At 27.2% G+C, this 27,592-nt stretch overlaps 1 protein-coding gene across 9 annotated transcripts in view; it reads left to right on the plus strand.

Annotated features, from left to right (window-relative positions):
* The window catches only part of LOC109594657 (protein doublesex), an 81,630-nt gene extending 57,379 nt beyond the window's left edge, over positions 1–24,251 (plus strand). For 7 of the 9 annotated variants that reach the window (XM_049961981.1, XM_020009905.2, XM_049961983.1 and 4 more), the window contains 3 exons: positions 8,209–8,349; positions 16,018–16,161; positions 23,100–24,251. In XM_049961981.1, the coding sequence (XP_049817938.1) occupies positions 8,209–8,349; positions 16,018–16,161; positions 23,100–23,344 (530 nt within the window). In that variant the 3' untranslated portion in view covers positions 23,345–24,251. Of the gene's footprint in view, positions 1–8,208; positions 8,350–8,723; positions 8,802–9,002; positions 9,509–16,017; positions 16,162–23,099 lie in introns of those variants that run through there. The other 2 variants (XR_007547093.1, XR_007547092.1) reach the window with 2 other exon arrangements.
* The last annotated feature ends 3,341 nt before the right edge of the window (positions 24,252–27,592 follow it).

The raw sequence follows: 27,592 nt of genomic DNA on the forward strand, positions 1-27,592 counted from the left end.
ATGTAACTGATAAACTCTTCTTAATTTTTCTTTTTTTTTCAAAAAAAAATTATTCATTTTAGAGGACAATATTATCTTTTAAGTTAATTAAATATGTCTAAAAATGTTTATATAGGCGATTTTTCATTTTTAAAAAATAATTTTTGTCAAATTTTAGAAATATAAAAACTGTTGGTACCTTTTATTATTAAAATATCAGTAGCTATAGTAGTTGTCACTTCCTATAAATTTTTTAAAACAATAAAGATATTATAACTTTTTGCTGTGATAATATGAAGAATATATGACTAAAATAGATTTAATTTTTAAATTGGAAACATCCTTCATCTCGACACATCTTCATGGTATTTCAATATTGTGTCTCTATTCACCAATGGGAACAAAATGTTATACTTCTAAACTACATTAAACAATTAATACAAATTTTAAGTTTTGAGTATGGTTTGATGTAATTAGCTAAGTTCTAAACTATTGTCTAATATTGTTTGATCCTATGATTGGCAACCTTATCTTCTGAAACCATAAAATAGATTATAAATTCTTGTAGTTAACGAAGAACTTCCCTACTACATTTCATGTTTCAAGCCTAAATCATCATCAAAGATTAAAAATGACATACACAAATTAAAACACATTTAAAACCATCACTCACTACGTTGGTAATTAAATGTTGAAACAAATAAAATAATCCAGTGGTAAGAAAGCACTTTTTAATTAAAATAAACTGACAGATGCCACATCATATGGTATATCATATATTATTGGAATACTATTTGATTTTTAATACTTACAATATTCTTAAAACAGAGGACCATGCCAAGACATACTGACCCAGTCTACGATAAAAAGGTTTTAATATCACTTTTATGTATTTGGTATTTATTCTTGTGAAGGACACCAGTGTTTTGCAGTCAGATCAATATTTGATTCGTCTAAACACAACACATTTATCCACTTTGGAATGTTTTATATTAAATGTTATCTTACAAACAAATGTCGGTTTACCATTAAAACTTGTATAGACTAGGTTTCTCTTGATAAAATACTTTTCTATCATGAATTATTTCCTTATTGTAATAACTTGTTATAGTATCACATATTTAGAAAGATGTATAATTAAGACGGTTTGATAAACTCTACACGACTAAGATATTTTTCTTTCAATTTATTATTCAATAAATTATCTACGATAGCAACTCCGATATTATCACTGAAATTAATTTATTACGTGAGTTGACACTCAGGTTACCTTATTTTAATAACAAATTTGATATTTAAAAAATGTATAAGAAAAATTTTAACAATATTTAATTTTTTCCATTACACCGGATATGTTATCACTAAACATTTCATATTTTACATGAATTGAATAATTTCTATGAAAAAATGTATAAGTGAAATATTTTGACCATACTTCTCCATTCTATATTTTTCTTCAAACCTGCGATAGTACCTCCAATATTATCAATAAAAATTAAATATTTTATTGATATTGGTTACTTATCCTATTTTAATAACAAATTTGATATAGTACTTAAAAATGTATAAAAAAGAAATTTTGTCAAACTCTATATTTAAATATTTTTTTCCCATATACACCGATATATTATCACTAAACATTTAATTTTTTACATGAATTGAATCATTTCTTTGAGAAAATGTATAAGTAAGAGGGTTTTTACCATACTCTAATATTCGAATATTTTTCTTCAAACCTGCGATAGTACCTCCAATATTATATATATATATATATATATATATATATATATATATATATATATCAATATCATTAAAAATTGAATATTTTTTACATGAGTTGATGCCTTAGTTACAATATTTATTATTAACTCATTTTAATAATAAATTCAATAAACCATTTTTTTAGACAAGTGTGTAAGTGAAAGATTGGCTCTAAGAGTTAAACCAAGAGAGTAATGCATTAAGTATATATGATATTTTGTGTTCTATAGATATTTTTATATTTTATTCCACTATTTATTTGATCAGAAGTAATAAACTCATTGGAAAAATCTGATTTTTAATTCTGTTATATACTTATATTATATAACAATATTAAAATATATAAAATTCACAGACTTATTACTTTTTATACATAAAAATGCGCTAATTGAATTTCTCATTTTTAGACCATAAAAGATTTTATAGCGTTTTTGTGAATTATCTATTGAGTAATTATTTATTAAAATGGAATCAAAAAACAATTAAGGGAGTGTTTACATATTAAATGGGTAATATTGTATGTATGTAATCTGTAATATATCTATTTTCATTTAATTATAAGTTATGCCTCTACATGTTAGTACTTTCTAAATAACATTTAGCAAAATATTGTATTTTTATTGTATTAGACATATAACTTCTGTACTTTTATGACTTACCCCTTAAAATATGTAGAATTAGATAATTAAATGTTTATGTGCTTTTTTTACCTTGCACCACCAGATACGTATTTGTTAAACAAATTTTATATTGAGACGGGATGCTATTCGCAGGAATTTTCTTTGAAAAGTAGGAAAATTTACGATGACCAGTTTTCATTCCCGCTCATCGTAATTACTTATCTTAGTCTCGAGACAGTATGGTATAAGACATAAATTAATAAAATATGACACCTGAACGCATAAAATATGGGAGTTTATGATCTTTGGCAGTAATAAAACCCTTAACCCCATCCCGTGGCCGCCATTAATGGCCTGTTGTATGCAACTTTTAATACTGTTGTCAGTTTAACGACAATGCCCCACTACTCGTGGCAAGCAGCTAGCAACTATCCTATTATCCTAGTGGAGAAGTGAGTGTGTGTGTGAGTAAGTTGTTCATTATGCACGACGACGTGAATAGGCGCCTGTGCCCAATTAATCACATCCTCTATCTGGCCGACATGTGCCCGCCGGTGTAGGCATCGGCCAATAGAATTCTAGATAGTAGTAAAAGGTGGGGCGTACGCCGGCCGCGCTATTACTATTGGATAGTCGTAATATAGAAACTCGATCTGGAAGAATAAAAACATCGCCGTTATGGGCCGGTTTTGCAACGTAATGGCCCTAGCGTATCAACGCGTGTCGACGAGGCGCCTTTCCTTTCGCCGTTTGTACGCCGGGATGGTCCGATAGGCCTACACGGGCCTGCCGTTCTGTGCCCTTATATTCTTTCGTTGGCGGGCCGGCCGTGTCTATTGTTCATACCGATGTCTCGTTGCCACGCTCTCAACCTCCGACTGACGCCTCTTCGGGCACACACCACCTATGGACATGCTTCTGCGTTTCGTTGACAACGCGTCTTTTTGTTGATTTTCTATTCAAATTGTTTTGTACATTGACTGTTTACTTTTTAACGTTCTGTCGGAAAATGTTATTAAATTGTTACTACTAAAGCTTAAACGTTCTATTATAGGTGTTTTATTGTTTTCCATCGACTAAGCATTTACACATGTTAATTTTTCTATACAGTTTTTAAAGTTTAAATAAATATCTACATATTAGTAAAAGAACAACTAATATCTATCTGTCACAACTAACACAAGTTTTAACAAAAATAAATAATAAAAATCTTAATAGAAAAATAGAATAGATAATTAATGTCCATGTTTACTTTTTAAAAATAAAAAAAGTAGTGGAAGAATTAAATAGAAATACATCTTAAACTTTATGAGATTTTTTGAGGTGAATGTACTTGTTAATTATATAGAAATTGCTCTTTAATTTGTGAATAAAAAATTTGACACTTGGACACTTACTATATTTCTATCACATTTTAAAAATATATACAGTGGTGGTCATTATAATATAAAATGTTAAATATTTTAGCCATAACTCTTTTATTTAATGAGAAGGGTTAAAATAATATTAATTTACTATTGTTGTCTTATACACTATTATATAAACTACTTTATTTTTATTCTATAAAATGTTATATGTATTTTTCTGAATTGAGCTATAACAACTTTTTTTTTTTTTTTTGTTTTATAATTTTGGCCCATCTCTGTGCTATAGACTCGACCATTTTCCTAATATATGACAAGTCTATATTACTTCAAGCTTCTTGAATTGCTATGACGAGTTCAGTTGAATGTATAATATTTTTATGTCTAATTTAGTTATAAAAGTAATCCCTCATGTTTTCTATGGGATCGATGTTTAGAGATTGAAAGGGACAGGACATTGATGCTTTGGTCTTTTAACCAATCCGTCAGAATTTTAGCCGTTTTCATTTTGAAACACATATATTAAGTGCCTATTGCAGTATTGACCATAATACTTGGAATTTTTGAAAATTTCGTTTTAAAATGTAATTTCCTAATAAATATTGATATTGTGAATAGTTTTGGTAGAACAAACAGGTCCATCGTACTATATCATTATTTTTTCTTCAATTATTTTTTTATATTATTTTAAAAAAGTATAACTGGATAAAATACTTGGAATATTTTATTATTATTTTTTAACAGATAAAAAACTCATTTTATTGTCATATCATATTTATATTTTGTGTGGTACCCTTTCGCTTTCATAACTGCTTCACATACCTTGGACATGGATTTAATCAATTTATCAATTTGACTCTGTTCTATTGAATACCATGCCTCATACAATTTTTCATATAAATCGGCATTGTTTCGCTGACTTTGAGTTCAAACATTTCCCACAGATTCTCAATAGGGTTAAGGTCGGGACTATGTGCCGGTCAGTTTATTACTTTGCCCTTTTCCGTCCTTAACTAATTTTGAAGTGTGTTTGGATCGTTGTCGTGTTGCTTTATATCTTTATATACCTTATAAGCATTTTTTCAGACAACTACGGTTTTAAAATATTACTAAGAATGTCTCTATAAATGACCCGATCCATTATGGTGAATTGGTCCAACGCCGTACGAAGAAAAAAGGACCTCCATACAATCACCAATTATCCTCCATGTTTAACAGTTGGTTTTGTATATTTTTTATTCAATCAGTCACCTTTCGAACATGAATAGTACCATCACTGTTAAGCAGATTAAACTTTTTTTTCCAGTCGTTCACTGTCCACCCAAATTTGAACAAATTTCAGTCTGGATGAACATTAATAATGTTGATATTACTGCACAAATTGTCAAAATATAAAAAATGAAGAAGTTGCTATAATTATGGCTACTAGTGTAAATTTTTTATATCAATACAGCAACTAATATAATTTTTATAATTCCAAATTTCTATTTTGAAAAAAATAATAATATAATATTTGCTATTGGATCAATATTAATGCAAAAAATAGTTTGAATAATTAAAATAGGAATAAAAATTACATCATTAATTGAATTATTTATGAAAAATAAATGATTACATACTTTTAACATATTTTAAAGATGCACAATAATTTTTCTTGAGATATTTATATATAATAAATAAAAACAAATTTTAATGGCTCATGAGTAGAATTAATATTAATATTGAATAATACTATAATATGTCACAATCTTAATTGAAGAAGTTAAAATATAAATTTTATGTACAGTGAAATATTTAAATCGAATGTTATATTAAAATGATTCGAATCAACAAATACTTCTATAATGTGTTTTTTTATTTAAATTATAAATAGTTGAATTTTAATTTTTAAATTGAATTTTATTATCTTCCTATGACTTGACGTAGGTACCCACCTAAAAGAGATAAAATTAAATAAAAGATATGTTAAATACTCACTAAAATCCCCCTTATAAGTCAGCAAGTTAAATTTAAATTTTATATGTAATTAATATTTTTACAAGGTTTACTCTAAAACATTTATCAAGCTAAGGAAAATTACTAAAAAAATTCTATCGATATCAATGTTATTATTATAAGTGAAATTGTGTGTATTATTTTAATTTGTTAATGAGATTTAATTACGTATGATTAGATATCTACTCACACTTTTAGCTAAAATGACTTTTTTAAGCATATTTGAAACAAAAATGTTGAATGTTTAATTCGTTATTATTATTTTAAGCAATCAATTCTGTTCTTCATACCTAGATATATACTTAATTATTCGTTAGGATGGTCAATAATTTATCATTGATTGAAATCTAGAAAATGTATCATTTTTGTTGTTATTTGTTTGAAAATTTTTGTAAATGAATACTTACTTCAAGTACCTCAGTTTAGATATTCTCTGTAGTCGAGGTATAAATTTTTATAATTGAATTACCAGATGATGGTAATGAGGAAATGTTCGAAAAAGGGATGTGACAACGTAATTCATTACATACATAATAATTAAAAATAAAAATAATTGAAGAACGGGGAAAATTAAAATTAAGAAATAATAATGTAATTGAAAATAAAAAAGGTTGCCTCATTTTATTAATATTCATGTTGATAATGCTTTAATAATGTTTGTATATAAATGTTGAAGCCATTGACTTGATGTTGCCAAGCATCTTAATATTAATATTCAATTTTAAAATAAACCAAATAATACATAGTCACATTGTTCCTCCCATGTCTATTTAAACTCGTTGGCACTATTAAGCATAATATTAAGTAGAAAACAGAGCTCTAAATAATATGCACGCATTCTTTAATAAATATGTGCACATGATTATTTAAATTAAAAGCATTCCTATTAATTCGAATTAAATTTAGAAAATCTCAGCGAGAGTTTGAAAATTATTTATGCCGTTAGAAATATCACTCACGAACGCTTTTGCTTTTCTATGTTAAAATGTCACATGTAAGATGCCAAGATTCTAAATGACAAAAGGTAAATATAAATGTAAGTATGGTATATTAATTATTAATGTAACCGCGAACAGCAATAGTGTTTATAATGGCACAAATTCAAATGTGTGGCATGTATAATTAGTAAGAAAATTATTGTCCTGACTGACGGATTATTCTCGATTTAGATGACATTAATTGACAAAGTGGGCCGAGATCGAATGCAAATTACTCTCCATTACCTACGAATATCAAATAACGTGTGGGAAATTCAAAATAACAATAAACTGTTTTGTTTATATTTACGTTAGGGATAATAATGATAAACGTGTATTAGCATTTTCATATATATTCTATTATTTTTCCTTTTCCTTTATTAATTTTTTCTAATTAACCTTATTTTAAGGGGCAAAATTTCATTATATTTAACATTTAAAAATGTTTACATGAAGATTTGACTGGTTCGTATTTAAAAAAACCAGTCGCAAATTAAAAAAATAAATATGTATCTACATTTCCAAATAGACAACAAGAAACGTGCAGAAATTATCAAGATTGATTGAAGTTTGACTCATTGATTTACTTACTCACTGATTTGTATACATCTATAAATATTACACATTAATTAACACTTTAAAATAATGAAGCAAATAATTAGATAAAAAAAGATAATTTGAAAAATTAGCATATTTTCAATCAATAATATAAAATTATTGAAATTGACAGACGAGATATGGTGAATCCTCAGAGGCATGCCATTGCTCCATCCAACCAATTTTTTCCAGGAACTGTCAACGATGGCACAAATGTAACTTCGTTGCCATGTTTCATGTATCACTACGTCCATTAAGACATGAAATTTGATTTAAATTTTCTATTGACATGCATTTATTCAACACGGTTTAATGTGACAATTTTAATAATCCTACAATTGCATAAATTTACATATATAATTTATTTAAATTGTCGATTATAAAAATTAACAATTTTACACTTTTTCGTTAGTGTTACACGTGTCACAATTGATACATTGACTATGCATATTTTTTCTAGTCATTGCAACTCATTTTTTTGTCCAGTTTATCCAGACTGTTAAATAAACAGCTAATTGTTGAAATTAAAAAACTCCTGTTATACATAAATTAGTTTTTATTTCTGTTCTTTTATCGTGGGTACAGTTACTACAAAAAAAAGAGAAAAACAGAAATTTAAATAGAAGTTTTTACTATAGAAACACAAAGCAAATGAAATGAGGATAAACAGTTTTCTCTAATTTGACCTGTCGTTAAAATGTCTCCAATGAGACCTTGATTTACAATTAGAAGCGATGTTTTATAATTCGCAACATAATACGATAATTCAACATTTGTAATATATACAACAGGCAATATTTAACATGCAGTACTACTTTACTTGTTCATTATGGTGACCCATAATTTAAAATTATTAAATTACTTATCCTCAACCTCAACATGAAAATTATTATTTATGTTTCCTATTTGTTTCAGCCCAAAGTACAGATTTGTTAGAAGATTGCCAGAAACTACTGGAGAGGTTCAAATATCCATGGGAGATGATGCCACTCATGTATGCCATTTTGAAGGACGCCAGAGCGGATCTAGAGGAAGCTTCCCGTCGAATTGATGAAGGTAATGCGTCACATATATTTTATCTCCACTAACTATTTATTACTTGCAACTGTAATTATATCTACTAACCTTATAATATTGAAATTACCAAGATGTGTTTTGTAAACTGACTAAAATTATATAGTATTATAATTTTCGTCCAGTATTTTTATTTCACAATTGTAATATACCATAATTACATTGTATTATATTGTATATTGTAACAATTTGATTATTTTTTATGAAGAACTTGAATCTCCATTGAAAAAAACTGTGCTCCAATTAAATACTTGATCAGCACGGTTTTTAAATATTGGGAATCAAGTTGTGCATGTGGTTTGACCCGTTTACGTTTTACATAGAAATAATTTTATTAATCTTTTTGCTTAATTTAGGAAAACGAGTGGTGAACGAATACTCAAGAATGCATAATTTAAACATGTACGACGGAGGAGAACTTCGAAACTCGACGCGTCAGTATGGATGATTAAAAAATTAATATCCACCCAAAATTATAAATTTCAATTGCTTCTAACCTTAGTTGCTTCGTTATTTCTTCATTTAACTGTTTTTTCATATTAATTTAATAAATAAAAATTTTGGGTGTCAAATTCCTAACACTAATAATTATAATTCCCCTTTTAGTAATGCATGTGTGTTTTTTGTAAATACAGATAACAAGAGCCAAGACAGAAGAACATTTACCAACTCAACGTTCAAGGCGGTGAATCTTCAGTTTAAATGCAACGTACTTATTTAATTTTAATTACCGGAACAGTACACATCATTGTTATCATCACGAATACCAAATATTTATTGTTCATAGTATATTTTTATTTATGAGAAAGTATTTCTTAAAATGTTCATATGTAAGATATTATCAACGTTTCATCATCGCATCAGCATGAAGAAGATGAAGGACACACAAGCAAGCAAAACAATCAAACAAGCAACACAAGAAAACGCAAGTCATCAACAGAAGAAACTCTGCAGTATTTTTATGGACGTTTTATATATGTATAAATAATATTTAGTGAAAATAGTATTCTTAAAAATGAATATTTTAAAATTACTTAAACCTATATTTTTGATGTAAAATTTATGTCGAGCGAAAATAGTTCGTCTCTAGTTTGAAGAAAAATATATTTAATATCACAGAACATTTCCGACATGCTACCCGGTAAGTTTTCACTATTTTACACGTGCAAAATTGTTATGAATATTTTACACAAAATTTTCTATATCTTGCAATATTTTCGCATGCCCGAAAATTACAAACTTAATGGATTCTATCCATGTTTTATTTGAAAACAGAATTGTATATAATGCAAGCGTTAATATTTGCAACATATAGACAATATATTCGTCGAAATTAGAATAATTAAAGCGTTACTCACACGTGTCATTCGGCCGTTCAAATCTTTATGTCTTATTTTTACACACATTTTTACTTATACAAATGTCACTATAATGTTTATGAGGTAAAATAACATTTTAGATTTTATTTTATTATTTGAAATTATATAATGTATCAATAATCTTTTACATTCACTGATTTAAAATTATATTAGTAATTGGTTACTTCGAACATTTGAATGTTCGTTGTTAAATTTATCTGTCTATTATTTAAATTGTTTAAAACCATTTTATTTTACTATTAATTATAACTGTCAGATAATTAATTAAAGTTTACCTTGTCGAAAGTTACATCGACTGTTTAAAAATAATTTTATTTGCTTAAGACTCAAATTTTTGTTTTTAAAGTTATATTGTTGTACTATTTTATTATTTATTAAATTATTTGCACAATTCCTACACAATATACATAAAGTTTGAATTATTTTCCTTTTTATATATTTTGTTGTTTTATTCTATTATTTACATTGTATAAAACCAATTTATAATACTTTTAATTAATTGCAACATATTTACATTTATTAATTAATTACACATTTTTAATTGTTTTTATTTCTGTTTATTCGTTTGACTTTAGGTTTGTTTATTCGAAATTACACTGATTGATTCAAAATTATTTTATTTCTTATTACTTCAAACATTTGAATTTTTCTCGTTCAAGTCAAGTTTTATTTTATTATATAAATTGTTTCAAATAATATTAAACTTCACATTGTTTTTCCTTATGTTTGTTTATTGGAAATTTAATTACAATATTTTCTATACAGATAATTTAAAAGTTTGAATTGTTTTAATATAAATTTATTTCTTTCAGTTTAAATTTGACTTTATTTTATTATTAATTATATCTGTCTGAGAGTTACATCGACTGTTTAAATATAATTTTATTTATTTACACAATATACATAAATTTTGAATTACTTTTATTTTTATATGTTTACACGAAAATTGCATTAATTGATTCAAACATATTTTACTTACTTGTTACTTCACACATTTGAATTTTTGTAATTAAAATTATATTTGGTGTTTTATTCTATTATTTACATTGTTTGAAACTATTTTATTATATTCTTTAAATTGCAACATATTTAGGTTTGTTTATTTATGTTACATTGATTGATTCAAAATTATTTTATTCTCTTGTTACTTCAAACAATTGAATTTTTTCTTGTTCAAATTATATTTGTTTTATTCTATTATATAAATTGTTTCAAATAATAAAAAGTTTACATTGTTTTTTCTTATGGTTGTATATTGTAAAATTATGATTAATGAATTTTATTTTATTCTTAATTGAAACATTTGAATTTAAATTGTTTTAAACAATTTTATTATAGTTGGCTAAATTAATTTATAAAATAAGATATTAGATAAAATATTTTCTACACAATATTATATCTAATCAGATAATTTAAAAGTTTGAACTCTTTTAATATAAATTTATTTATTTCAATTTAAATTTGAATTTTGTTCAAATTGTAATAAGTTTACATTGTTTTTCCTTATTTTCTTCTTAAGGGAAACATTTGAATTTTTGTCATTAAAATAAATAATAAAATAATGTTTGATTCCATTGTTTATATTATTTTAAACAATTTTATTATAGGTTAATCTATTAGGTAATTTGAAAGATTGTTGCCAATTCTAATTTGACTTTATTTTCTTGTTATTGTTGAAATATTTAAATTTTGTCGTTAAAATTGTATTTTTTGTTTTATTCTATTGTTTAAATTGTTTTAAACTATTTTATTACAGTTGGTTAAATTATTTTCATCATGTATAAAATTGTGTTTACCAGAGAATTTAATAGTTTATTTATTCATACAAATATTCGAATTTTTCTCGTTTAAATTATATTTGCAGTTCTGTTATTTAAATTGTTCTAAATCATTTTATTTTGAATTTGTCTATTAAATAATTTAAAACTTTGAATTATTTTTGTATGTTTGTTTATTCGAATTTTACGTTAACTGGTTTAAAATTACTTTATTTTCTTGTGACTATTTAAAATTATACGTATAAAATTATATTCATGAAGTAATTTAATAAATATTATACGAAATTTACGTTGACAGATTTAAAATTAATTATTTTCTTGTTACTTCAAGCATATATTGCTGTTTTATTATCTTATTCAAATTGTTTCAAATCGTTTTATTTTTCTTATTTAAATTAATTACAATATTTCGTATATAATTTTATGTCTATCAGATAATTTAAAAGTTGAGTTGTTTATCTTTATGCTTGTTTATTCGAAAGTTAGATAGAGTGATTGATAACAACTTTAGTTTCTTATTACTTCAGTTATTTGAGCTTTTCTCGTCAATATTAAATTTGTTATTTAAATTATTATTATTATTATTATTATTATTATTTTGTTTAACAAAAATATAACATATTGGTTATATTAGATTTTTTTAATTTAAAATAAGAATATCTCTAATAGAAAATAATGTGTGTATAACTTATTAAATGTTCATACTTCTCGAATCGTACAGAAATTAAAAAGTTAGTTGTTAAATTCAATTATGCATTAATTATATATTCGTTAATCGTCCCTGACACATCCAAATTGTATTTAAATTAAATTAAATTCCCGCACCTCATCAATGTCAACGCAATTATAACGTAATTATGCAATAGGTTACTGTATTAAAATTGTCAATTGCAAAATGTAATTTTTATATTAATGTCAAGTTGAAGGACTCCGGAAACAAATATCGAGCCGACATTCGATGTGTTCGGGCACGTTTCGCAATTAATAAATTAACAAAATGCCACGGGCCGCATTACAATTTTATAAGTGACAATTATCAACTATATAATAACGTAATCACCGCATAACGCGTCGGCCAATTAACACAATGAATTAATAATAAAAGTCCTAAATCAAAACTAATTTCCACGTTCAAATATGAATTTAACCTTGCACTTTGTATATCTTTAGCATACACGTGCCACGTTTTGTTACTATGTAACCGCAATCAGCTGTTCGTAATGTAAGTGCACTTTGCGGAATTATTAATAGATAACGGGGAGATTAGAGCTAAGTGTCATTTCTCTATTCCGCGATTGAGAGCACTGTCCCACTTTTTTTCCATCCGTGTGTGTGTGTGTGTGTTTGTTAAAGATTTTCGTGACGCGTCGTAAAGATTTCCGAAAGTTTGGCGACGCTTGGGAACACCTACATCCCACACGTAGTTCGTCTACACGTGTGCATTTCAATGAAATTAATTCGATACCGGTCGTACGATAATAGATTTGACGTAATACGCGAAATGGACGCGGAGATAAATGCGTTAGAAATTTGTGCGAAATTTTCGCCACAATTCAAAGTCACTTTTGCTAAATGACAATAATTATTAATATAATAAGCGGGACGGACGGGGGATTGGCACCTACATTTCAAGCACGTGCTTGACTTGTCAAAAACGAAAAAAGTTTTTCATATATTTTAGAGATATTCATGTTCAACACATAATTTTCCCTTTTTTTATTTTAATTTTATCCTGTGATATAGAGCCTTTTAAAATAAAACATTGTTTATTTAACTCTACTAAATTAAATTTTGATTTATACGTTAAATTTAACATACACTGTGTGCATTTCAAATTAAATACATAAATAAATTATTTTATTACGGCATGGTACTGATGCTTCTATTTTCAAATTTCATATCAGTATATTTACACGAATAAGACTGTAGACAAAACAAACATGTTTTGTTAAATTTATTAATTTCACTAAAATAAGATTCAGTAAAGATGAGAAATTACATTTATTTCTAGATCAATTTTAATTATTAATTAACAAATTTTCGTTTGGATCTTTCAATCAAATTTCATGGAAAAATATTAATAAGTACGTCACAGAATTAAAAATTTCATTTTTATAAATACGTGAGTCAGTTATACATTTCAAAATTTTAAAGATATTTTAAAGAAACACCAACTTGATTATAAAGACTCCAAAAATTCTGTAGGAAATGTTTTCTGTATCATCCACAAATGATGAATGAATCATTGAATTTAGTAGGTTTCAAAATGAATACATACGTTTCTTATAAACATATTGTATATTAATAATAATGTGAAATAGTTCAAAATTTTATTTTACTAATGAAATTATTTTTACTGATGAATCTTTCATGATTGGTACATACCAAATTTCACGAAAAATATTAATACCTATGTCATAGAATTAAAAATTACAATTGTATAATGAATAATATGTGAAAATAAAAATATCAATAGTTAACTTAACCTTACATGATAATAGCTAACGACATTATTAAGTTCATTTCAAAATTTTAAAGATATTTAATAATAGACAAAACATATCTGATTAAGAAGACTCCAAACATATTGAAAATATACCAACCGACTGAAATATTTTTAATTAAAAATGATCAAAATGGATACATATGAAATTTCATAAAAAAAAATCAATAAAATGAGAAATTACATTAAATTAAACTCAATTTTAATCAAGAATATTTTAAAAGATTAGAGTATAAAAAGATGTTATGTCATAAAAATACCAAATTATATTTTTACAGCTAAAAAATGAAGTAAATTAATCTTTATTAAAAAAATAAGTTCTTGAATTTGTTGGCGTTCATTGCGAGAACTAATTTCATTATTTTATTATCTGTAAAAAGGAAAAAAATTGTATTAGAAATTCTACTGTAGTTTTATAGAATTTTTTATTATCCTTTTTTGAAGGATTTAAATCAAATTTAATATAAAAGGTGTTTTGTTAATTTTTTAATATTAATAATAATTTATTTCTTACAACAATTACTTTACATTAATTGAATATTCATTACAACAAATAAAACATTAATTCATTACAACAAAAAAATATTAATATTAATATTATTGTACAACAAATTATTTATTTTAAATTATAATTGCAAATTTATATTCAAAACACCATACACACATATTAAACAATTCAAAACTTAAAAAAACACGTGGTAGTGTTAATTAGTGTACATTATTTATTACAGCCAGATAACAAAAAAAACCCATTTATTTAATTGCATTGTCACAATTTCGTAATTAAAAAATACGCCCAAAATTATAAATTCGGTTCGTGAATCGAAATAATCCCAATCAATAAACCTATAAAGTAAGATTTTGTGTTGGGTCAGTTAGGGTACTGGGACTGCAACTTTTATTGCCCCAACGCGAGTGAATGAACGTGACCTTGATCGTAAAACCTTTTCTATATTATCCCACCGCACGTTTGATAAATACGAACTGTCTAGCTAAATTTTCCGGCACCCGGGAAAAGAAAAACGATACATTATTTCCGTCAATCTTCCAGCCATACATATTTAATATGTGCCCATCAAAGTTTAATATTGATACAGTGATGTGAAAATTGTTGAATCTAGTCTGGCGGGGCTTGAAATATTAATCAATTTCAAGGGCAATTTAATATCCAAACACAGCGTTCCGCGGCAGTTCATTTACGGCCGTATTATGTATTTATGCGACTTTATGCACAACAGGTACACAAATATTGAGTAAACACAGCACTGAAGTCGTAAAACCGACTATTAAACCGGATGACAAAATCCAATTCTATAGTGATGTCCGTAAAGCACCTTTTTGAAATGCACCACATCCGAATCTCCCGACAATCGATAATTCCGGAATATGCACCAAACTCTGTGTCTGGGTACTACCTCCGAAGAAATGCACGTTCGGAGCGTTAATGGACGTGGAAGTTTGCCTCTCGACGCAGACGAGAGATATTTTAATAAACTTCGTCTTTGCCCACACAAATACATCGTTGCTGGAACAGTAGCATTTTTTTTCTGCGCGAATTGTCCGAATGTATTCCGACGTCGATATGATCGACGTTAATAACAATGTTCGCCAAGAAAGTCACGTTTTGCTCCGTTCGAAATCTGTTTACTACGTGACTATGACCGCTGTGATAAAACTATTAACTGACCATGCATATTCCAATGTACTTAGTTACTCACTTTGTAACGAACGCTACCACATATTTGTGTACGATTGCGCCAATGTTTGTTTACTTCACAATTGTGTGGATGGTTTTTAATGTTTATTAATGAAACAGTGAACACTGTTTCCACGAAAAACTCTGTCAGGAAACACCGTTTGTTGCAATTTGATACGTTGACATGTTTAAACAGATAGAACAGTAGGCATGTCGCCATAAAAACAAAGATGGGTTGATATTCCGTATAGAGAATAAAAATGTATCTTATGTTTGGTTTTCTTTTATCGACAGGTAGAGGATTCGATATTTTATTGGATCTGTGTCACAGAATTCGAGAAAAATTCGATTTGTCATGGAAGATGATTCCCCTAGTGGATACAATTCTTAAGTATTCCAAAGAAAATCAAGAAGAGGCCTGGAGACAAATTGAAGAAGGTAAGATAACGTTTCGATCATTGCGTAAGGTAAGAAAATGTAACAATGTGTCTTCCGTTAGGTTGAACATTTCGTTCTTATAAAGTCTTGTTTGGGCAATAAGGCTTAAAATTTCGAGTAGTAATTTACCATAAAACACTGTTTACACTGACCATCTTTTGATTTAATGGTTATGTAACATCGAAACAACCTAATACCAATTATACTTAGTATGGAACTATCACCATTAAACTATAATGGACAAGCAGATGTTCAATATAATTCGGACGTAACAAAGTTTAACAGATTATGGTCCATAGAAGATATTATTACTAACGTTATTACACATTCATATGTATATGAAACGAAATGAAATGATTAACTGCACGTAATGACTTTTCTTATGCATTTGCACCGATAAAATATGTACAATTTAATTACCAAACACAATTTAAATGTACGTATGCCCGAAGAAAACTCCACATAAAAGTTTACTGCGAATTTTATGGTGACATGTTTTACGTGAAATATATAAAACGTATCTGCATAAACTTCCATTGTATTAATGTTTTTTATAACGCCCTTTTGTTGTGTACAAATATATATGTATATATTTAATTAGAGAAGGTGGGAAAATAAAAACTGTCTCAGGGGGAGCACCATAAACTGAACAAAGTAATCATAAAATAAATCATGCACCACTTTATTGTTAATGGTTTCATGATTTATTTTATGTGGTCTCTCCTACGAGACTGAAAGATCGTATAACGAAAATCGTTTTTAATTTACTCGAGTAATGCGGACGTACTTTAAATTTCTTGGAATTTCAATTATGGATATTCAACATGTCACCTCCACCGAAACGACGGAACGGGGAGAATTTACCGATTTACCGTGCTCGTACTATCTGGCCAGTTTTTTTCACTGTAAAAAATCCATTCTATGGTTTTCAAATTTTTAAACGGAAACCGGTAGCACAGCCAATAAAACTTTACGACACGTCGTATGGATGTTTACATTTTTATGCGTAGAATATGTGTGAAAAGCCGCATAGCGTACGGGATTTTAACACATTCCGATAGCCGTTCTTTGTGACTTGCTATTTTAATAGTATCTAGTTGATATAATATGCCGATGGTGTTCGTAACGAACGTCCGTGAACGTTATTCGGTCCATTTTAAATCTATTCTTGTAGCACATTTTATAAATCAATATATAAAATTAATGGTTCGTTCTACTATACGAAAATTACAAACAAATATACATCAAAAAACGTGTATAGTTTTGAATGTGTGCCAATATTTGTTTGCTGAAGCGGGATCATAAATCAATTTTACGGAACTGGTAAATCAATATTAAAACAGCGGATTTGTATATTCAATTAAAAACCAGCACTTTATAAAAGATATAAATTATTTGATATTAGTAAAACGTTTTAATATTATTGCTCATATTCACTTAAATTTTATAGAAAAATACTGTTTGACATATTTGTATAATTGCCCTAATTGTATAACACACATATAACAATTGCTTGTTATATTGTGTTAAGTGTTTTATTCTTATAATCACTTTATTAAATCCAATTGATATGACTTTTTGTGTTAATTTTTAGTACAAAAAAAAACAAGAAACACTCTGAAATTGTGAAAATATTTTGCACAAATTAAATTGTTATTAATTATTAATTAAAAATTCCACATAAAATAAGTCTTCTCACATTTTATGAGTTAGTGTTTATTATTTTTTTAATCAGGGCTTTTGTACATACAAATGCATTCTAAAATTTAAAATTTTTATAATCCGGCACAGCTTTTAACAGTTAATATATTACAATATTTTGAGAACTGTACTTAAATTGTTTGTCATTTTTCGACGTGTTTCAACAATAATAAATTTATTAGACATCAGCAAATCGTAACCTATTCAAAAATATATATTTCTCATACTAAAATTATTTTTTTATAATGTTTAATGATTGAAGAAATGAACTCAAAAATAGTAAAATTATTTTTCGTAAATTACTCTGTAATTGTGACAATATTGTGTACAAATTAGATTAATAACTATTGTAAAGCCTCTAGAGAATTTAATTGCAAAATTAACATTTTAATATTTTTAAGACTATTATTTTAAATTGCAAAAATCTCATTTATTTGTATCAATTAGTATTTATTGTTTTTTTTTTTTAAATCGGTGCTTTTTTATAAACTACTTTTAAGGATATTCAAATTTTTTATAATTTGTTACAATTTTTAACAGTTATTTTGATAATTAATCTTAATTTTATATTTTTTGACGTTTTTGACCAATAATAAATTTAGTTTTAATTTAATCGTCAAATCATAAGCTATTCAAAAATATGTATCCAAAATATATTTTTATTTTTACTAATAAAATAAAGATAATAAATTAGAAAATCCAAAAATAGTAAAATTATTTTTTACGCATTACTCTGCAATTGTGAAAATATTTTGCACAAATTTAATTATTAATTGATAATTAAAAGTAATAAAAAATCAGTGCTCTTGATTCAAGAATTTGATTACAAAATTAACTTTTTCCAAAATAACAACAAATTGAATGAATATTTTTAAGATTATTATTTTAAAATACAAAATCTTGTTTACTCAAAAATTTATATAATTATCTTTTAATAATAATGATAATGATAATGATTTGATGTTAGACATCAAATGATTAAAACTAGTACATACTCTTGAGACACAATCTAATTTAAAAATTGTTTACAGACATTTTCCTGTATAACAAAAACAAGTACTTGAATGCCAATAACAAATTTAATGAATATCTTTACTACTATTGTAAAATGCAAAATTAATCAGTCATGTTATCTGTTTGTTCCTACTACTTATCTAGTAGTATTTATTGCTTTTTATAAATCAGAATTTGGTGTAAATAATAATAATTAAGTATTAGTAATTAGTATAATTTTATTCTTGACATTTTTATGGTCTTTAATAACACACAAAAAAAAAATACAAATTAAAAATCATTGGAGGACATTTTTGTAATTTCCGTATACTTTTAATAATTAATAATGAGCCTAAGATGCAGATGATTGCATGTAAAAAAATATATCTTTCTTTTGACAAATTTCAACAATTTATTTAATATTTAATTATTATGGTAATTTATTAAAAATAACATTTTTTCATTTTCCAAAACACGAAAGTGACATACAAAAAAGTAGTAACAATATCTAGTACAAATTCCGCGGAAATTAACTGGCACAGACAGGTCCTTGACATATAATTAGATTACAGAAATGATTATAAACAAAATAACGATAACAAGTACTTGATTGTACTTCAATGAATATTTTTAAATTTACTTCATATTGTAAAAGCTAATGCCAATAATCAGTTGTGTTATTCATCATTTGTCATCCATGTTTTCATATAAATAAAATATTTATAAGAATTTTTATTTTTCATATATACCAATTAAAATACTGCTTGCTCAATTTCTAAAGTACATACAAAGTGTGTATTTATTTTATCTAATAAATCTTATTACTTGCATATATATATATATATATATATATATATATATATATATATATATATATATATATATATCTGTTCATGTAGAATTAACATTTCTTTATTCATTCATTTTTATTTTAAAATATAACATATGTTAGGTAGAAAACCTAACCTTTTGTGTCGACCAGTATTACATGTTTGTGGTTATTCCCATGAAAATTGCCAAGCACAAGTAAAGAGATTTACCACACGTTTTAAAAAATAAATATACATAGATATTTTCGAAAACAAAATACCCAGTCACGTATAGTTTATTCTCATTTGAGGAGCTGCGGTTAAATTACCACGCGGTAGTGCTGTTAGTGTAAGCCTTTCAACGGAATTGTATTGTTAAACAAAAAGCAACGTTACGACGTTATAATTCGCAAATAAACAAATATCCATCCATTGTGTGTGTAAATTTTATGAAATGTGGCGGAGAGAAGCAATGCTGCGAAATGTTTTGAAACAACTGCACAGAATCGTTAAACTGTAATTTATGGCTACCATAAATGTAAAGGTTATAATATTTTTAGTATGTGCATATGCGTGCTTTAACAATATTGATGTATTATACAACAGCCGACAGTAAAGAGAACTTTAATGGGGTTTCATTTTGCTCACCAGCTACACGTCCGGAAGGGTTCCGTCTACAATTTTGTACCGTATTTTGTTTAAATTTCATTTACATAACGGCCATATTAATGACGCTCGTTGCAGATAATGTTTAAAGACCAATTCGTCTCCGAATGTCCTATAAACCACGCGCAGTTACTTCCATAATAAAACTTCGTGCAATTGTGTTCTCCACGGCGCATTAAAAAAAAATTGCTACATTTCGCAGGTCCGTCGAAAAATGCATCGCTCATCATTGCTTCATTTTACACGATCGATCGATTTCACGGCGCATCCGCCATAATTATCAATCGCTTCGGTGGTACACAGATAACGGTGACGTTGATGACGAATAAAATATGAACAAATTGTATCCCGTATGTGTCGAGACAAAGTCCAGGTATTAGAAATGACGCTAACTTACAACAAAGGCTTACTTTAATTGTATTCTAAATTGAAGTTTGCTGGAAATGGCCACTTATTATGATTTTACGAGTACGTACGGTCGAAAGGTAAACCCAGGGCCCCGATTTAAAGCGGCGGTCATTTTACGACTCCTAATTTAAAAAGCAAGCAACTATGCTGAGTCAAGTCGCATAAAGTTTATGGCCGCACTATAAGATTGCAACTGGATCTAATAAAGGTCACTTGCAACCGAGCCCTTAAATCGGAGCTCTTATCTATAATGATTTTATCATGGATCGATTTAAACATAAATGTCTTATTCGATCGCACGAGAAAACTGGTTACTGATTAAAAACCACTTGTGCTTGGTCATTGGCTGATGAAATTTTTATGTTTGTCGGAACGATTTTAAACGTTTCATATGTTATCTAAAGACCTACTTACGAATTTATACTTTTATACTATTCATGTTTTAGAGGGTGTATGAATATTATAAAGGTAAAATTTGAATTGTTCACAATTGTTCAGTTTTTATCTTCTGAATATATGAAAGCAATTACTATATATTTTTTATTTGATGATTTTGTTGGTGATTTTTATCACTAAATCTCAAAATTCTAAATTGTACATTATAAAACTCAAAACTATTTTACTTATTAAAAATAATTATATTATTTATCATTATTTATTCACACAACATACTTTTAAATGGAAACAATTTTTTGTCTTCTGAATATATTTATTAAATTTTATATTTATTTCATATTTTTATTAGTAAATATCGAAATTCTAAATTACCTGTGTGTAATTCACACTTACATTTAATTCTTTTTAACTGTTAGAAAGGGGTAGAAATATAAATTGTCTCTAAATCTCCAGTTGCTTTAAATGGAAGCAGATTTTTATCTCTTGAATATATTTAATCAATACTATGTTAATATTTTTTATTAGTAAATCTTGAAATTCTAAATTATCCCTTTTGTAATTAGCCAAAATCCTTTAAAAGGAAACCTTGTCCCCTGAATATAATTAACTAACATAGTATGTATTCTTTACTTGTTTAGTAATTAGTGAAAATTAACACCTACTTATAAATTCATAATATGTTTAACTATTAGAAATGATACACATATAAATTGTGATCAGTGATCTTCAAAATCCTTTAAATGGAAACAAATTTTTGTCTCTCGAATATAATTAACCAACATTATTTGTTTAATGATTTTCATCAGTAAATGTGGAAATTCTAAATTTTTGTAATTAGTGAAAATTCACACCTACTTATCAGTTCAACACATTTTTAACAATTACAAATGATACACCTACAAATTATTCTCAATGATCTTCTAAATCGTTTAAAAGGAAACAGACTTTTGTCTCCTGTATATATTTAACCAATATAGTATACATTCTTTATTTGTTTACTAATTTTTATCAGTAAATCTGGAAATTCTAAATTATCTCTTTTGTAATTAATCAAAATTTACACTTAAATTCAAAACATTTTTAACCATTAGTGCAAAGATAAATTCTGCACAATGATCTGCAAAATACTTTAAATGGAAACAGATTTTTGTTTCATGAATATAATTAACAAACATAGTATGTATTCTCTACTGGTTTAATAATTTTTATCAGTAAATCTAGAAATTCTAAATTATTCCTTTTGTAATTAGTCAAAATTCCCACCTACAAAATATTCTTGATCATTAGAAACGGTACAAATATAAATTATTGTTAGTGATCTTTAAAATTTTATAAATGGGAACAGATTTTTGTCTACTGAATATAATTAACCAACATAGTATGTATTCTTTATTTGTATAATGATTTTTATGAGTAAGTCTGGAAATTCTAATTCTTTCTAGAAATGGGTATAAATATAAATTGTTTTCAAAAATCTTCAAAATCCTCTAAATGGAAACATATATTTATCTCTTAAATATAATTAATCAGTAAATATCGAAATTCTAAATCATCCTTATGTACACTTACTAAACTTTAGAAAATCAGTAAACCTCTAAAATATCTGTTTGTAATTAATCAAACTCTTAACAGTGATCTTGAATTATTTAACTAACGTATAACATTATATGTTTGATGATAAGTAAATTTTAAGTTCAAAATTCTTAATGATTAGAAAGGGGTCGTTTTAAGCACCTGCACACGCAATTTCTTTTATGACTTGTGGTGCATTAACCTATACACCTAATGAAGGTTAGGCTTAAACCTAAACTAACAAAAAATAAAATCACTCAAATACAAAAATGTGGTGGCCGGTACTTTTAAAAGTTTCAGATCTACACCTCAGTTTTAAACTGTATATTACGTTCTTAACACGCTTTTTATGTAAATTTCCCAATTTGCATCAATTCGTTATTTTCCTTTCAGCATTCCTATACATAAAGGCAAGGGCACTGGCAGCGGCGGCGTGTTACACGTACCATCCGATGCAGTACACTGGATTGTATTCAGCAACGGAGGCCCTGTATCAGCCGGTCTACATGCCGCCCTTCTCAATGTACCACGCCGCCCCCGCAGTCCTGCCGACGGACCTCGGTACCTGCACCACGTCACCGCCCTCGAAATCCCCACCGGCAGTTAACACCCCAATTAGTACCGGCAGTCGAGCGTGATAAGGTAGGAACATTCAACAGTACTTTCCTTTCTCCTATCTGATTTTTTTCTCTGAGCTATTCGACTGGTAGCTCCGTTTTACAATTGGATCGACTTTGTTGACGCACAATTTTATGGTTTTTGTTTCATTAAACAAATCGTAATTTAGTAAATATTTCAATTCTTCCACAACCACATTTACACAATAAGCACATTCGCAATGCAGATTTTGAATAGTTTATTTGCAAGATTATATAAATAAAGCAAAATATATATAGTATTTATATACTTTAATATTTATTATTTTTATAAGTTCTCACTATTTTTCTGAATTTCTTTTAAATATACTTTATTTTTTATATTTATTATTTCATGTATTTTTTATTGTAAATAACCAATAACATTTAAATGACAAATACGAAGCTATTTATAAAAACACAACAATTTTCTTTTTTCAAAATACACAACACGTCACTTTTAGAATTAAGTTAAATCACAATCTTTTAAAATTTTAACAAACATTAGAAATTGATTGTGTTTTGGATGATGCTTCTCAAATCCATTTCATAATTTTGTGCGTTTACATTCAACATTTATCTTCAACAAATATTATTTGTTTTGTCATTTCATTATGTAGTTATAGGTTTAAGTTTTTTGTGAATATTCAATGAATAATATTATGTAATGTGATAATCTATGAAAAGTGATTTATAAATAAGTGATTTTTTCATTTTAAGTTTTTAGATTATGCTATTGTAAGCTTGTGTAACAGCCTTATTGAAACACATGTAAATATTTTTGTAAAATATTTTTAAATTAACTTTAAGAAAATAACGCAACGTTGATTTGAATTTGTTTTATGAAAACTTTAATTAGTATAAGTTTTTGATTAGAAATTATTATTTTGAATAAATTAATTTAGTTTTATGATGTTGTTTTTATTTATTTTCCAAAATTAATTATTTTTATTTATTACTCACTTATTATTAGTAAAAAAATACTTCAAATGTGAGGTTTAAAATTTACAGAATTTATCATAAGACATTTTAGTGACAGGTAAGTATTGTTAATTTATTATTTTATTTCATTATTTTTTAATTGTGTTTTTTAATTTTTAGTATTAGTACGGGGAAAAGCAATTTACGTTTCTAAACTTTAACCTTAAAAATACTTTCTTTAAAGTAACTTTTGATATTTTTTTTAACGTGCGAAAACAAATTCATGGCACCAGAAAAAATTTTGGGCTCTTGAAACTGAAGAAAATATCAACCTCACTTTTGATCTTCTCTTCAGTATTAAACCGTTTAGCACGTAAAAAATTGGAGAGTGACAAAAATAAATAAAAGTCACATGGATAAATATCTGAACAATATGGTGGATAAAATACTACATCACTTAACTTTTTAAAGCAGTCAACAGTCATCATAATCTTCCTTTGGTTAAGATTTTAAACTTCAAGCAAACTGTCGACAATTCAAGTAATCAACGCATAAAGCAATATGATCAATAAAAGGCTTATTTGCGTTGCGTGCAAGATGATAATTGACTATTATCAAACGTTTAATTTATTCTCACCTAATTCATTGCATGAAGCTTTTTTTAATGATCGATTTAACCCAATTTTATGACTGACCTATTTTGTCGAGAATTTTACATGAGAGAGAGCCTAATTTCTTACCTAATACAAATTTATTATATAAGTTTCACGACGACCTCGAATTTGTTTATCTTCTGTGCATTAATTATCTCTTTTACACCGTCGTTTTAAGCAAGTCATAAAGGAAATTTTCATCAATTATTGCATATGAATATACGATCAGAGAATGTGCTCAACACAATGAAAAAAATAAATAACAACGAAAAAAAAGCTTGTTAATAATATGGGTATACAAATTAATACTAACATTTTTGCTTATTGTTTTACAAACAATTGTTGTTTTTCAATTGAGTAAATTTATAGTAAGCAATGGAAATAATAACTGACCAATGCACCCCCACAAAAATTACATAAAATCAGTTCTTCCACCATCCCATTAAAATTTATGGAATTTTTAAAACGTTTAACTTTATTTAACTATTTGTAGACAATTTAGCAAAAGTAAATTCGGCGGTGGTTTAATTAGTGCAAACCGGATGCAGAAATAATAAATTTTAACTGACCGAAAGGGAATAACTTGGTATATCCATTCTACGTACCGCAACATTAACCGTGATCATAAAACGCACTTTATAACCATTTTATAGCATTTGTAAAATATTGCATTTCGAGCATAATATATGCAGTCTGTCCGTTCTGTGCTTCAGTCAGATGCCGTCTTCTATATAATGCATTTAAAATTAATCCTTTTACTCCTGCAAACGGCGGAAAAAATTAATCGTCAACGTTTTATGCGTATTTAATGGCGTTTATGGGTCTGATACTATTTTAATTATTAAAATTGCCATTAAGTATATATACGAGTAACTCTAATCTTAACTACATCGAGAACGTGTTATGGTCTTGTAAATGTTTTACTTGAGAGCCGCATTTTACCATTTTACGACAGCCATTGTACAAGGTTGTTCCGATACACTGGGATTGAGTATCGCAGTATCTAATCGTAAGTTTAGGGGATTTATAATAGATGAGGGGAAAGAAACTGTGGTGAATTTAACTACCCATCATACGTGATGGTTTTTAACATTAAACATTCAAATATCGTGTACATATAAATACCCTTCGAGGTAACTTTGAAATATTAAATAGATGCAGATTTTGATTTGTGGCTATGCAGAATTTGTCGAAAACATTCCTTCTATCTCTGTTATATGGCACTAAAAACATGTATGCACTACTTGAGAAATAAAAAAGAAACATTAGCCGTCGAAAAAATTTATGTAAAGCTCGAAATGACTTATTAATCGCCATTTCTAATGACCAGTCACAAGTGAAAAATGTGTTTTCATTAATTTTTGGGCAAATTCGAATAAAAATTGGTCATAGGTATTTTTGTCGTAGTGCTTGAGATACACACACCGTTTTGGAACCCCAATTATTTTTGAGAATAAATGAGAATAATATGTTCATAATTTGCTGCTTTATTTCAAAGGTTTTTAGCATATTTGTTTGTTTGGTTTGGTGTAACACTGGTAGAAAGAAAAATAAAAAGAAACTAGAACCATAAAAGTAGTTTATTGCAAAATAATGATACGTAGATACTTTAATACTCTGTATGTCTTCCTCTGAAACAATGAATTAATCCACCGTGGCATTGAAAGAATTAAATTATTGATGTGAGGAGTTGTGGGGGATTTAGTCTCCTTAAAATTAGTTGGCCCACCATGTTTCTTCTTTTAACGCATTTTGGACATTTCTTATCGTCTATAAAAATGAAATTTTCTCCCAGTTCTTTCATGGCTTGAATAATTGGTCTGATAACAACAACATTGGAGGTAAATATTCTCTGTTAATGTATATGGTATATTAATTAGTGGTGTCCGTTGACCATGCACAATACCAACCCCAAAACTTTTGAGTCCCTCCCTGAAACTACTACTTCTCTGGACTCATCTAGACTGCGGTAAAAACCAATTTATGTGCTCTTGAGCCCATTCTAGACGGATGGCTATAAGTTGCCTAGTAAAGTTGGACACTCTTAGTGGTCGCCTAGTCGTTTTGTACGTTTGCATCGTACAAAATTGGCATTGTAACGATTCACCCTTGCATGTGTCACCCTTAGACGTCCGCCACCTGGTCTTCCATATACATTTCCACTCTCTTGGAATATTCGTACTATTCTAATCACAGATGGTGTAGGTATGACAAGTGTTGTTGAAATTCAGTGATTTGACTAACTCTGTTGATGTAAGACGATTATCCTTGCCTATAAATATCGGAAATTTGATTTCCGGGCATTTTTCGACAAGTAGATACAGATTATTTTAGTCTATTCGCTGTTTACACCAGACTGAGAAATTGTTGTTAAAAGTAGACGAAAATATTGTTGAACATTTTCACACGATGACAAAAATCTGCAAATTTGATGGGTCCATTTCTATGAAAACGTTATATTGATATTATTTTTTTTTTCTATTTTATGGTGGGGGTCCAACAGTTTTGACGTTGTGTGTATTTTAAAGATGAAAAAAATCATTGTTATTCTATTTCGTCTTGTAAAAAACCATTCTATATATTTGGAATTTCTGGTTTTAGTTAAATTATTCATCTATGTTCACGTATTAACCAGTATCATGTGGGGCATGTATAATTTAAAATTATCAGGACTAAA

The sequence above is a fragment of the Aethina tumida genome, chromosome 1, assembly GCF_024364675.1.
Source record: "Aethina tumida isolate Nest 87 chromosome 1, icAetTumi1.1, whole genome shotgun sequence".
Taxonomy (NCBI): Eukaryota; Metazoa; Arthropoda; class Insecta; order Coleoptera; family Nitidulidae; genus Aethina; species Aethina tumida.